At 46.8% G+C, this 13,350-nt stretch overlaps 1 protein-coding gene across 8 annotated transcripts in view; it reads left to right on the plus strand.

The window, feature by feature from the left end:
- Window positions 1-13,350, plus strand: part of LOC143958214 (C-myc promoter-binding protein-like) — a 250,429-nt gene that overhangs the window by 109,167 nt on the left and 127,912 nt on the right. For all 8 annotated transcript variants that reach the window (XM_077467701.1, XM_077467695.1, XM_077467696.1 and 5 more), the window contains exons 7-9: window positions 2,920-2,986; window positions 6,977-7,035; window positions 10,806-10,950. In XM_077467701.1, the coding sequence (XP_077323827.1) occupies window positions 2,920-2,986; window positions 6,977-7,035; window positions 10,806-10,950 (271 nt within the window). The remainder of the gene's footprint in view (window positions 1-2,919; window positions 2,987-6,976; window positions 7,036-10,805; window positions 10,951-13,350) is intronic.

Consider the following 13,350-nt stretch of genomic DNA (forward strand, 5'->3'; position numbering starts at 1 on the left):
CCTCCTTACTTGGGACCTGCGGACGCTTCCAAAAAATAGGGAGCAGCCGCTTAGCTGCATTTAGCAAATGAGGCAGCACACTCTTCTTGTACTGGCTCACTGGCATGGGAGGAATGGGTAGCAGGAAGTGAATCGGGGACAGAGGAATATCTATGCCTGTGATTTCTTTGATCAGAGATTTAATGTCACAACCAGCTCTTTTTGAGGGCAACCATAATTCTGATGCAGCCCACAATGAAATAGAGTTTGATGCCCCTGGGTTAGCTGGTCTTTTATTGGGGGGGTCATGAGTAAAACCAGGAGGGGAAAGAAGGAACAGCCCTTGAGATTGTGGTTCAAAATACATACTAGGGGGAATCGATGAAGGATCTGGGGGTTTTAGTAGATCATAAGCTCAATAACAACATGCAATGCCAAGCTGCAGTTTCCAAAGCGAGCAAAGTCCCTTCTTGTATTAGGAGAGGTATGGACTCCAGAGAGAGATATCATTTTGTCCCCCTGTACAAATCATTAGTAAGACCTCATCTGGAATATGCAGTTCAGTTTTGGGCTCTAGTTCTCAAAAAGGATATCGGGGAACTGGAGAAAGTGCAGAGAAGGGCAACCAAACTGATAAGAGGCATGGAGGAGCTCAGCTATGAGGAAAGATTAGAGGAACTGAATTTATTCGTTCTGGAGAAGAGGAGATTAAGGGGGGATTTGATCACAATGTACAAATATATAAGGGGTCCATATAGTGAACTTGGTGTTGAGTTTTTCACTTTATGGTCACCACTGAGGACAAGGGGGCACTCTTTACATCTAGAGGAAAAGAGAATTCATCTCCAAATATGGAAAGGTTTCTTCAGTTAGAGTTGTGAAAATGTGGAATAGACTCCCTGCAGAGGTGGTTCTGGCCGGCTCAGTAGATTGCTTTAAGAAAGGCCTGGATTATTTCCTAAATGTACATAATATAACTGGGTACTGACATTTATAGGTAAAGTTGATCAAGGGAAAATCCTGCTGTAGCAAATTGGATCTTGCTTTTCTGGGTTTTTTTTTTTTTTTTTTTGCCTTCCTCTGGATAGACTGTGGGTATGGGATTGTATGATTTTATATATATATATATATATATATTTTTTTTTTTTTAATGGTTGAACTAGACTCAGGGGTCTCAAACTGGTGGCCCTCCAGCTGTTGCAAAACTACAACTCCCATGAGGTATTGCAAGGCTGGCAGTTACAAGCATGATTCCCACAGGCAGAGGCATGATGGGACTTGTAGTTTCACAACAGCTGGAGGGCCACCAGTTTGAGACCCCCCTGAACTAGATGGACTTGTGTCTTTTTTTTTTTCAACCTGACTAACTATGTAACACCAGGCAGTGCAGGTGGAACTATTTTGTTGTAGCTTGTAACCAAGCTATCATATGATGATCCTTGGGTTCAGGAAAGGGGAATTTTGGTGCACAGCTTGTAAGTAGGGGTCAATAGTTTTAGAAGCGTAGCCAGGGCTTCCAAGTCAGCCTGATTCTTCCCTCTAGTTGTGTAGCGTCAAGGTTAGATCTTCCATGAAAGTGGTTGTAAACTCTCCCCCACAACTTTGCCCCATGTAAATCGGCATAAAAACCCTAACACTGCTTGTAGATATCCCCCTTATTTGCTTAGTATTGTAATCCTTTTTGTTCTTTAGAATGACATCACTGAGCATGCCCAGATCTCCCCTGGTTTACAGCACACTCTGTGTACTTGTCTGTCTATTATCAGGACTTCCTACGGCACACAACACTGAAATCCCAGGAGGCTGCTGAATCATTCAGAGCTTCCTCCTACACACAATGTGACGTCACATGGAGTGTAAACTTGGGCATCCGACAGCATTACTGCAGTCTTATTAGCTGAAGCTGGTAAGACTGACACAGGCAAACATTAGATACTGTATTTATCGGCGTATAACACGCACTTTTTTCCCCTTAAAATCAGGGGATTTCTGGGCTCTGGGCGGCTTTTTGGTCGCCTTCGGCCCTTCTCGGTGGCCTGCGGCCGAAGGCGGCCATTTTTAAAAATAAAACCTAACACTGAAGGGACAACGATGCACAGGCTGCAATGACAAGGCTGCAAATTACACTGATAAGGCTGCATTGATGGGCATTTAAATGTAATTTTTTTTTTTTTTCCCTTTAAATTTCCCTCCTAAACTTGGGGTGCGTGTTATACACCAATAAATACGGTAATCGGCACAAGTAAACACTATGACATAAACAAGTAAGCTATGAACAGGGGAGCAGGGTTCCCATATAAATGGATTGAGAAGGAGGCTTGGTTAACAGTACAGGAAGTGCTCAATGTAAGGGCAGAAATGCACTCCACTATGGACTCAGAAAACGATACTTAAGATGGCGCTGCCTTACCCCTGGAAACAAGATTTTTAAAGTTTCTTTAAACAGTAAGTAATATGCGATTTGGGCTGGATTACAGTGTCTATAGTCTGATAATGACTTATTATAATGGACTAAATGAAAAGAAGCATCAGAGTGGGAGAGTTTACGTCCTCTCTAAGAGGATGCCAGTCACTTTTTTGAGCACCGCAGTTGTTGGAAGTTATGGGGTGTTCTGCTTCCACAGGAGAGGAATGCAGGCCCTTCCTTCACCTTCAAAAGGTGAATCTTAAGTGAAGTCCTGTAGTTTGATCGCTGTTTGTGATATGGAATAAATGGGCCACTCCTGGGTTCTGATTTCGATCCACCGTGGTAAGATTCTTGGGATCCGTGACCGCATTCTGGAATGGACAGTCCAGTTATGTGTGTTTTGTTGTTGTTGTTGTTGTTGTTGTTGTTTTATTTTTATTTTATTTATTTATTTTATTTTTTAACAATATCTTCAACTTGTTATGTGTTTAATGCTTGCTTGATCATTTTTATATTTTCCCTCCTTCATCCAGACACATCTCCCACTTTATGCATAAAGTTCCATTTCCTTCTCCTCAAAGACCAAGAATATTAGTTCAGGTAAATATTCCTTAAAAGTGTAAATAACTTTTTACCTGGTGGCTGAACGCAAAGACTTCTGTCTATGAATTCTTCTTTAAAAAAAAAAAAAAAATTGTGGTATGAACAGGATATGGCAATAAGCCTCACATGATATACTGTATACTACCGTGTTTCCCCGAAAGTAAGACAGTGTCTTACTTTCTTTTTATCCCCAAAAGCCCCACTATGTCTTACTTTCGGGGTATGTCTTATATTGGAAAAAAATTGTCAAATTTTTTGTTTTAACCATAAAATTAACATTTATTAACAACCTGAACAGTATTGTATGCATCTTGCGGTTACATAATAAGAGCTGCAGAGAATCTCTTCACACCCCCCCTCCCCCTCCCCCCCCCCCTCCTTGGTCTCTCTCTGTATGACCAGCACTGACCTGTACCGGGAGGACACAGAGCCAGTGACACCTGTCGGCATGATCCGGGACCTGGCGCAATAATCCCCTTCTCTGTGGTTGCGTCGTGCCGTTCTGATCAGTCTCGGGCAGCGGCTGTCACTCACAGCCGAGCAGAGTGAAGCCACCTCCCCCTCCTCTTGTATGGCTACACAGTGCTGTGTATGGAGGAGGAGGGGGAGGCGGCTTCAGCGAAGCCGCCTCCCCCTCCTTCTCCTTCATGGACAGCACTGTGTAGCCATACAAGAGGAGGGGGAGGCGGCTTCACTCTGCTCGGCTGTGAGTGACAGCCGCTGCCCGAGACTGATCAGAACGGCGCTGTCTCTTCAGTCGGAGGGGGAGGGCGCTGGCCTGGCACCCCCCCCCCCCCCAGGGTGTGGCACCCGGTGCGGCCCGCACCCCCCGCCCCACTCTTAGTACGCCACTGGAGGCGGCAATACCCCCGTGTTTCCCCAAAAGTAAGACATATGTCTTACTTTCGGGGTACGGCTTATATTAGCCGACCCCTCTGAAACTCCCGATACGTCTTACAATCGGGGGTGTCTTACTATCAGGGAAACACGGTAGAATATTCAAATGATATTCTGAACGCTCCTTCAAACACTGTTTTGTCCTAATAAATTAATATCATTTTAATAATTTTTTTTGAATTGGACATGATGGGGCAAATTAAGAAGTAATGAGCTACGGTACATTATATGCATAACACAAGTGTACATACATGCCCAGTTTAAATAAAGGTGTATCTTCTCCTTCTGTTTTTACATAGAGCTTAAAGTATAACTAAAGGCAATTTATTTTTTTTTTTTTATACTTTGGACCAAGTAGAAAGGGGTTAGAACACCGGTCAGTTTTTATTGCTGTATGTGCACCCATTTAAGGAGCTTGAGCCTCTCTATTTTTCCTGTTTTACCATTATTAAACGTGAAAGTAAAATAAAATACCAAATTTTGGGTTGTCCCCAGAATGGTAAATCCTAGAGGAAATATTCCAATGGGCATACTAGTTCTGATGACCTCGGGGATGCCCCCTAAGAGATTCCCTTAATTTGCAGGGGTTTCCTCTTCCTGTTTGGCTATGGGACAGGAAGTTGAGGTAAATCTTCTCAATGGGACAAAAATGGCAAAAATAAACTTACAGGGGGTTATAACTCTCCCTTTATTCTGTTGCCTATAGTTCTACTTTAGCTATTCTCTCCAAAAAGAAGTAATCGTGTCACTTGTATATCTAAAAGGGACACAGGTATGCTAAACAACCTGTATAAACAAATTTTTTGCTTCCCAGATCGTTTTCCTACATTTAGATGTTACTGCTTTAAAGAAGAATTTCAGTCCAACCCTCCACCAGCTTCCGGGCCCTCCGCTGAGCGGCTGCATTGTAAACATAGGAGGCTCGGCACAGGCACCATTCAGAGAATGCGTTGTATGTTCTCAATGAATGCAAAGCATTCTCTGATTGGATCTGAGGTGGAGAGCGTGACATCACCACTTGCTTTACCCCCTCATCCAATTGGAGAACGCTTTGCATTGACTGAGAAAATTCAACGCATTCTTCGTATGGCACCTGTACACAGGGAGGTACTACAGTGATACAAGGTAGGGGAGAGATACGAGGAAGCTTTGGAGGCAGTGGGGTTGAGGTTGCACACTGTGCATAGCGCACTCCTGAATTCTGCACTCTGTGAATAGTGCACTCCTGAACTTTGCACGCTGTGCGTAACGCACTCCTGAATTCTGCACTCTGTACATTGCATAGTCCTGAACTGTGCACTCTGTACGTAATGCACTTTTGAACCCTGCGCTCTGTTCGGGGCGCGCTCTTGACCGAACGGGGCGCGCTCTTGACCGAACGGGGCGCGCTCTTGACCGAACGGGGCGCGCTCTTGACACTACTTTGAGGGCTACCATACTGCTGATGCAGCTGCAATTAAATGGAGTTTGACACCCTTGTGGGGGATCCCACCTGTATGGTATTTACATAGCTGCTTTGGTCCAAGCTGAAACAATGTAACTATGTAAAAAGAATCCATACCTGGAATTCTTCTTTAATGCCGGTTTAGACACATTTACATATATTTAGAGTTTCTAGTCAGATCCTAGATGCACAAAATTCTATTTTTTCCAAACACAGGTTAACACTAAATTGCAATGGTAACAATTTAAACAGAGCCACCCAACTGGTGACATTTGGCTCAGGGACCAGCTTCAATTCGTATAGTGCAGGGGTCTCACAAATTTCGAAACAAAGGGCTAGTTTGCTGCCATTCAGACCTTAGAGGGGCTGAACTGTGGCCAGTGGGAGTAAAAGCTAAAAAAAAATTGAAATTCCACTTTTCCGGTCCCCCCCTCTCCGGTGTCACATTTTGGTACCTTTCAGGGTGGAGGGGGGAGCAGATATCTGTCTAATACAGGTACTTTGCTCCAACTTCCGGGCATAGATACCCGAGCCACCCATGGGTATCTACCCCACTTCTAGTGCCTTCTCCCTCCCCGTCCCCCCGCTGTCTTCTGGGAGGCGCACAGGTTCCAGAAGACAGCAGGGACCAGTGGGATAGTGAAGCACGAGTCGCGCATGCACAGTAGGGAACCAGAAAGTGAAGACGCAAGGCTTCACTTCCTGATTCCTTCACTGAAGATGGTGGCGGCTGCACCCGACTGCCCGAGGGATAGATCGGCTTTGGGTGCTGATATCGCTGGACCCCAGGACAGGTAAGTGTCCTTATTTTAAAAGTCAGCAGCTGCAGTATTTGTAGCTGCTGACTTTAAAAAAAATATATATATTGGCGGACCTCCGCTTTAACAATGCCTTATCTTTAGTATTAGGGGGAGGAATAGTGCCCAATGTTTGGCATCAGTGGGAGGAGTAGTGCCCCATCATTGGTGTCAGTGGGAGGAATAGTGCCCCATCATTGGTGTCAGTGGGAGGAATAGTGCCCCATCATTGGTGTCAGTGGGAGGAATAGTGCCCCCATCATTGGTGTCAGTGGGAGGAATAGTGCCCCCATCATTGGTGTCAGTGGGAGGAATAGTGCCCCCATCATTGGTGTCAGTGGGAGGAATAGTGCCCCCATCATTGGTGTCAGTGGGAGGAATAGTGCCCCCATCATTGGTGTCAGTGGGAGGAATAGTGCCCCATCATTGGTGTCAGTGGCAGGAGTAGTGCCCCATCATTGGTGTCAGTGGCAGGAATAGTGCCCCAAGAGCCATATGAAAGCAAGCACAGGGCCACAGTTTGGGACCACTAGTGTAAGTATATGACCAGCTTTACATTTATTTGGAATAAAAAGGCCACAGGGTAAAATCTTGCTGGTCCATAGCGGCTGGTGTCTGGTGTTTCCCCCTCTAGCTATAGAGCTTAGCTGAAGATGGAGCACAGAGGGGACACCTGTGCGGTTTGTTTGGTGTAATGTTTGATATGCTGTGACAGGATCCGCACAAATAAACTGGTCTTTATTTGGGGGGGGGGGGGGTGTCGGCTTGTATGATTCATCTTTTGTGTATATCTAACCCCCCTTTTTTTTGCTCTGCTGAGTAAACACAATTTGCTGTCTCTCCGAATAGCTTTCTCCGCACGATACCCTGATCCTCAGCCAGCCCGTGTCCTCACCGCTTCCACTGAGGCAAGTACACATCTATTTATTTATTTTTTTGGCTTTAAACTGGGACCACTTTGTTCCTGGGGGGGGGGGGGGGATGGGGAGTCCCGCTGGGCTCAGGGACAACACAGGTGGACTAGTGTAATTCCAGCTTCCTCGGGATTAGCATTGCATAACCCTGCACAGCTAAAGCTAATTGAACATGATGGGTGCTGTCATGTGACAGGCGTGTTTTCTAAGCCTGCCGGCGCAAACACGGTTTTGGTTACTTTGGCAACCTCTTCTCCCGCAGTGCGACGTCTCTCTCTCCTTTTTCTGTGTATCACGGGGGAAACGACTGCCAGCTCTGTGACTGGTTTCAGATTATTTTTTATTTTTTTTTTGCTCAGGTTCATTAGTGCACCAGGGAAAAAAAAAAAGCGAGTGATTTGTGGCTTGTATAGATTGTATTTTCTGCTTGGGCATAATTGCAGCAACATTTACATGTAATTACTGGGAAAATTAATTAGCGATTGAATAATTATTTTTTTTTTTTTTTTTTGGCTTGCCATTCCTGGCAAAGTCCCATGACCTTCACAGACAAAGTACGGAGAGCAGTGTATCACGAATAATTAATCAGTAAGCTGCACTGACCTTTGCTGCCTTGGTCACCGGTCTCAATATATCTCTAATTCTTCCTCAATCATTCACTGCAGTTTTGACCAGGCAACAGTTTTTCCAATCTTATATTGTCCAATTTTGATGGCCTTTAGCTTCCTGTTACAGAATCTCACAAAAGTGAGTGCACCCCTTAGAAGAAAATATTTACAAAAATCTAAGGGGTGTACTCACTTTTGTTGCCAGCGGTTTAGACATTAAAGCTGGAGTCCGCTGTTTTTTTTTTTTGTTTTTGTTTTTTTAAAGCCAGCAGCTACAAATACTGCAGCTGCTGACTTTTAAAATAGTGACACTTACCTGTCCAGCGCGCCCGCGATGTCGGCACCCGAAGCCGATCTCTCGATCGTCTCTCGGGTGCTGCCGCCGCCATCTTGGGTATGGGAATCAGGAAGTGGAGCCTTTCGGCTTAATTTCCCGGTTCCCTACTGCGCATGCGCAAGTCGCTGCGCAATAAGGATGGACCCGCTGCCTCTGGGATCCGTGTGTTTCCCAGCAGGCAGCAGGGGGACCTTCGGAAAGGGGCGTAGATTCTGCGGAAAGGGGCGTACCTTCTGCAGAATCTACGCCGGAAGTGGGTGCAGATACCTGTACTGTACAGGTACCTGCACCCCCTCCCCCCTGAAAGGTGCCAAATGTGGCACCGGAAGGGGGGGATTCCAATGAGCGGAAGGTCCACTTTTTAGGGTGGACCTCTGCTTTAATGGCTGTGTGTTGACTTATTTTGAGGGGACGGCAAATTGACACTGTTATACAAGCTGTTCACTCACTACTTTACATTGTAGACAAGTGTCATTTCTTCAGTGTTGTCACATGAAAAGATAGAAGAAAAGATTTACAAAAATGTATCTTTTCATGTGACAACACTGAAGAAATGACACTTGTCTACAATGTAATGTAGTGAGTGTACAGCTTGTATAACGGTGTAAATTTGCTGTCCCTTCAAAATAACTCAACACACAGCCATTAATGTCTAAACCGCTGGCAACAAAAGTGAGTACACCCCTAAGTGAAAATGTCCAAATTGGGCCCAAAGTGTCAATATTTTGTGTGGCCGCCATTATTTTCCAGCACTGCCTTAACCCTCTTGGGCATGGAAGTCACCAGAGCTTCACAGGTTGCCACTGGAGTCCTCTTCCCCTCATCCATGATGACATCACGGTGCTGGTGGAGGTTAGAGACTTTGAGCTCCTCCCACTATTTGTCGGCACATCATGGCACTTTAAATAAGGTCCAAAGGTTTTCACATGCCCGACCATGGATTCCTGCAAAGCCCTGAAATGCTGCACTCTTCGCTGTGATGTGATCACTTTGAGTAAAACTTTTGAATGTTATTTGAAGGTCCATGGTGTGTTGGCCAATATGTACGTTGATATGTGAAGTCTTCCTTTAGCTGTTTCCTGGAATGTAAAAACAGTAAAAGTTTTGCGCTGAAATGATCAAATTACAAGAACAGTGATAAGTGAAGGAAATTAATCCATGTACTACACATATACACTCACCCACCACTTTACCTTGCTAGTACCGGATTGGACCCCCTTTTGCCTTCAAAACTGTCTTAATGCAGAGCTCCACCCAAAAGGGGAAGCTCCACTTGTTTGCTCCCTCCGCTGTCACATTTGCTTCTGGGGGGGGGCGGCGGATACCTGTCAAAACCAGGTATCCGTTCCCACTTCCTCGTAAGATTTTTGGAATCTTATGCAGCGATCTATGCAATGTCCGGTGACTGGATGCCATTGGAGTACAGGGACCTCATTGTCCAGTGGTGAGATGATTGGAGCTTTGTGACATGGGGCATTATCCTGCTGGAAGGAGCCATCAGAAGATGGGGACACTGTAGTCATAAAGGGATGGACATGGTCAGCAACAATACTCAGGTAGGCCGTGGTGCTTAAACCATGCTCCAATGATATTAAGGGACCCAAAGTGTGCCAAGAAAATATCCCGCCCACACCATTACACCCCCACCACCACCAGCCTGAAACCTGTGATATAAGGCTGGATGGATCCATTCTTTTATGTTTTATGCCAAATTCTGACCATACCATCTGTATGTCACAACTGAAATCCAGACTCATCAGACTAGACAACGTTTTTCCAATCTTCTTCCAATCTTGAGCCGCTTAGGGCTGCACACATGGCATGGCTGCAGCGTTTTGCTTTACCACCACCGAACGAGACCCATTAAAGTTAGGGTTTAAACAGGAGCTGAAGAGCTGCTCTATCATCTTCCAACCACCCTCTGAAAATGGATCACTTTGCAGGGGAGTGGCAATGGCTGTGACGCACATAAGATTGAGCCCGTAGAGTGGTGTGGCCAACTGTTGCCCCCCCCCCCACCCTGGCACCTATATGGACTAGCAATGTAGCTACATTTAAATGGTACATAAAATATTCATAGAGACCTCAAAAATAAGCTTAGAGTGCCAATCGAAGCCGGGGGCACTACTCCCGTGATTCACAGGAATGAAGGGGTGCAGGTGTGCTCATGCGCTCATCTGGAGCAGTGTGTACAGTGAAGGAGAATGGTGCTCTCCCGAAGAGGCCAATGTGACATAAAGGTAAAGAACGGCTTCAGCCTCCATGTCTCCATCAATAACCCACACCCCATGACGTGTTTCGCTCCACCCACCGAGGCTTAAGCCAGGTACACACTATTCGTTTTGATGTTAGTACAGTGATCTCAATGCTGAGCTCCCCCTTCACCTGAACACACCATCAGCGCTCTCCGCTATTGGCTGAGAGCGCTGATCGGATGCTGATCGGCAGATCTTTTCCGGTCATGCCCCTTCGACAGAACCCGGTTTCTATCAGGCAGGCTGCTGTACACAGGGGACTAATATCGGAACCATGCCAATATTCAACATTTGAGTTTATAGTCCTAGAAGCTATGACTAAGCCCTGGAGGGCGTGACGAAACACGTAGGGGCGGAGTGTCTTCTGGCGGAGACCTGTAGGCTGAAGCCATTCTTTACTTTTATGTCACCTTGGCTGGTCAGGAGAGTGGTGTTTTTCACTTACATAAAATATTCATAATTCAATTTCTGAAATTTTGACTGAGAATTGTCCTACAATTTCTGCATTTCAAGAGGTGTATACTTTTTATTTTTTGCTTATGTAAAACTTTATCTTCCAAACAGTGGAGGGAAATTTTCTACACTGCTGCAGAATCTGGGCCCCGAGAATGCAGTGACTCTGCTGGTCTTTGCCGTCACAGAGCACAAAATCCTCATCCATTCATTACGCCCGTCCGTCCTCACCAGTGTCACCGAAGCCTTAGTCTCTGTAAGTACCCTTTTTTTTTTTTTCTGTTTTCCATTCTACAGCTAACCGGGGTCATATTCTTCTTCTGTATTTTGATAAAAGCTTTATATCTCTGGGAAGCGATGAGGGCCGATGTTACTGTCATATTCACGAGTCTCCTCAGGATACTCCTGTAAAATCCTCGTTTCACAGTCTGAATTTTTCAGATTTAAATGGATGACAATTTTTGGCTTAGTTAAAAAAAAAAAAAAAAAAAAAAAAAAAAAGCTTTACAGCGACTTGACGGCGTTAATTTCTTTGTGGTCGATTCTGGAACCCGGGATGATAAGAGGTGGTTTGATGTAGAGAATAACCCGCTGCATCCTGGTCGGAGATCTGCTCACCGCTCAGGGAAAGGTTGAGCCTCATTAGTTACAGCTGTAGGATAGAAAATACCAACCTACTCGTCCTCTTCGTTCCTCTCAAGCAGGGCCGCTGATAGAAATCATTGGGCCCCCTACAGCCCACCTGACGGGGCCCCCTTCAGCCCCATCACTGGTCCCTCCTTCAGCCCCACCCCTGGTCCCTCCTTCAGCCCCACCCCTGGTCCTGCCCCTGGTCCCTCCTTCAGCCCCAACCCTGGCTGCTTCCCAGTGAGTTAAAGCGGAGGTCCACCCTAAAATGGACCTGCGCTCATCGGAATCCCCCCCCCTCCGGCGCCACAATCGGCACCTTTCAGGGGGGAGGGGGGTGCAGTTACCTGGATAATCCAGGTAACTGCACCCACTTCCGGGCTAGCTCTCTGTGGAACGGGGCGTACGTTACGCCCCGTTCCGCAAGCGCCCGCCCCCTTCAGCAAGTGCCGCGCTGCCTGCTGGGAAACACACAGCTCCCAGAGGCAGCGGGGACCGTCCGGATTGCGCCGCGCGGCTCGCGCATGCGCAGTAGGGAACCGGGAAATGAAGCCGAAAGGCTCCATTTCCTGATTCCCATACCCAAGATGGCGGCGGGACCCGGCAGCCGAGCGAGCGATCGGCTTCGGGTGCCGACATCGCGGGCGCGCTGGACAGGTAAGTGTCACTATTTAAAAGTCAGCAGCTGCAGTATTTGTAGCTGCTGGCTTTTAAAAAAAAAAAAAAAAAAAAACGCGGAGTCCCGGTGGACTCCCGCTTTAAGACACACAGGGGTCTCTCAATATAAAGAGTTAAAGCGGAGGTCCACCCTAAAGTGGACCTTCCGCTCATTGGAACCCCCCCCCTCCGGCGCCACAATTGGCACCTTTCAGGGGGGAGGGGGGTGCAGGTACCTGTACAGTACAGGTATCTGCACCCACTTCCGGGATAGCTCTCTGCGGAAAGGGGCGTAGATTACGCCCCTTTCCGAAAGTCCCCCGTTGCCTGCTGGGAAACACACAGACCCCAGAGGCAGCGGGACCATCTTCATTGCGCAGCGCGACTCGCGCATGCGCAATAGGGAACCGGGAAGTGAAGCCGAAAGGCTCCACTTCCTGATTCCCATACCCAAGATGGCGGCGGCAGCACCCGAGAGACGATCGAGAGATCGGCTTCGGTTGCCGACATCGCGGGCGCGCTGGACAGGTAAGTGTCACTATTTTAAAAGTCAGCAGCTGCAGTATTTGTAGCTGCTGGCTTTTAAAAAAAATAAATAAATGCGGAGTCCCGGCGGACTCCCGCTTTAAATCTCCCCCATCCACATGACATGACAGGGGGTCGCCCATTATGAGTACACTGTTCTCAGGACACACAGGGGGCCCCCATTATATGAAGTACAGTACACCTCTTCACACATGTGCTGTCACTGTACACCTCATACATGTGCTGTCACTGTACACCTCTTCACACATGTGCTGTCACTGTACACCTCTTCACACATGTGCTGTCACTGTACACCTCTTCACACATGTGCTGTCACTGTACACCTCTTCACACATGTGCTGTCACTGTACACCTCTTCACACATGTGCTGTCACTGTACACCTCTTCACACATGTGCTGTCACTGTACACCTCTTCACACATGTGCTGTCACTGTACACCTCTTCACACATGTGCTGTCACTGTACACCTCTTCACACATGTGCTGTCACTGTACACCTCTTCACACATGTGCTGTCACTGTACACCTCTTCACACATGTGCTGTCACTGTACACCTCTTCACACATGTGCTGTCACTGTACACCTCTTCACACATGTGCTGTCACTGTACACCTCTTCACACATGTGCTGTCACTGTACACCTCTTCACACATGTGCTGTCACTGTACACCTCTTCACACATGTGCTGTCACTGTACACCTCTTCACACATGTGCTGTCACTGTACACCTCTTCACACATGTGCTGTCACTGTACACCTCTTCACACATGTGCTGTCACTGTACACCTCTTCACACATGTGCTGTCACTGTACACCTCTTCACAC

The sequence above is a fragment of the Lithobates pipiens genome, unplaced genomic scaffold, assembly GCF_037356315.1.
Source record: "Lithobates pipiens isolate NorthernLeopardFrog02 unplaced genomic scaffold, aLitPip1_a1.2 Scaffold_6, whole genome shotgun sequence".
NCBI lineage: Eukaryota > Metazoa > Chordata > Amphibia > Anura > Ranidae > Lithobates > Lithobates pipiens.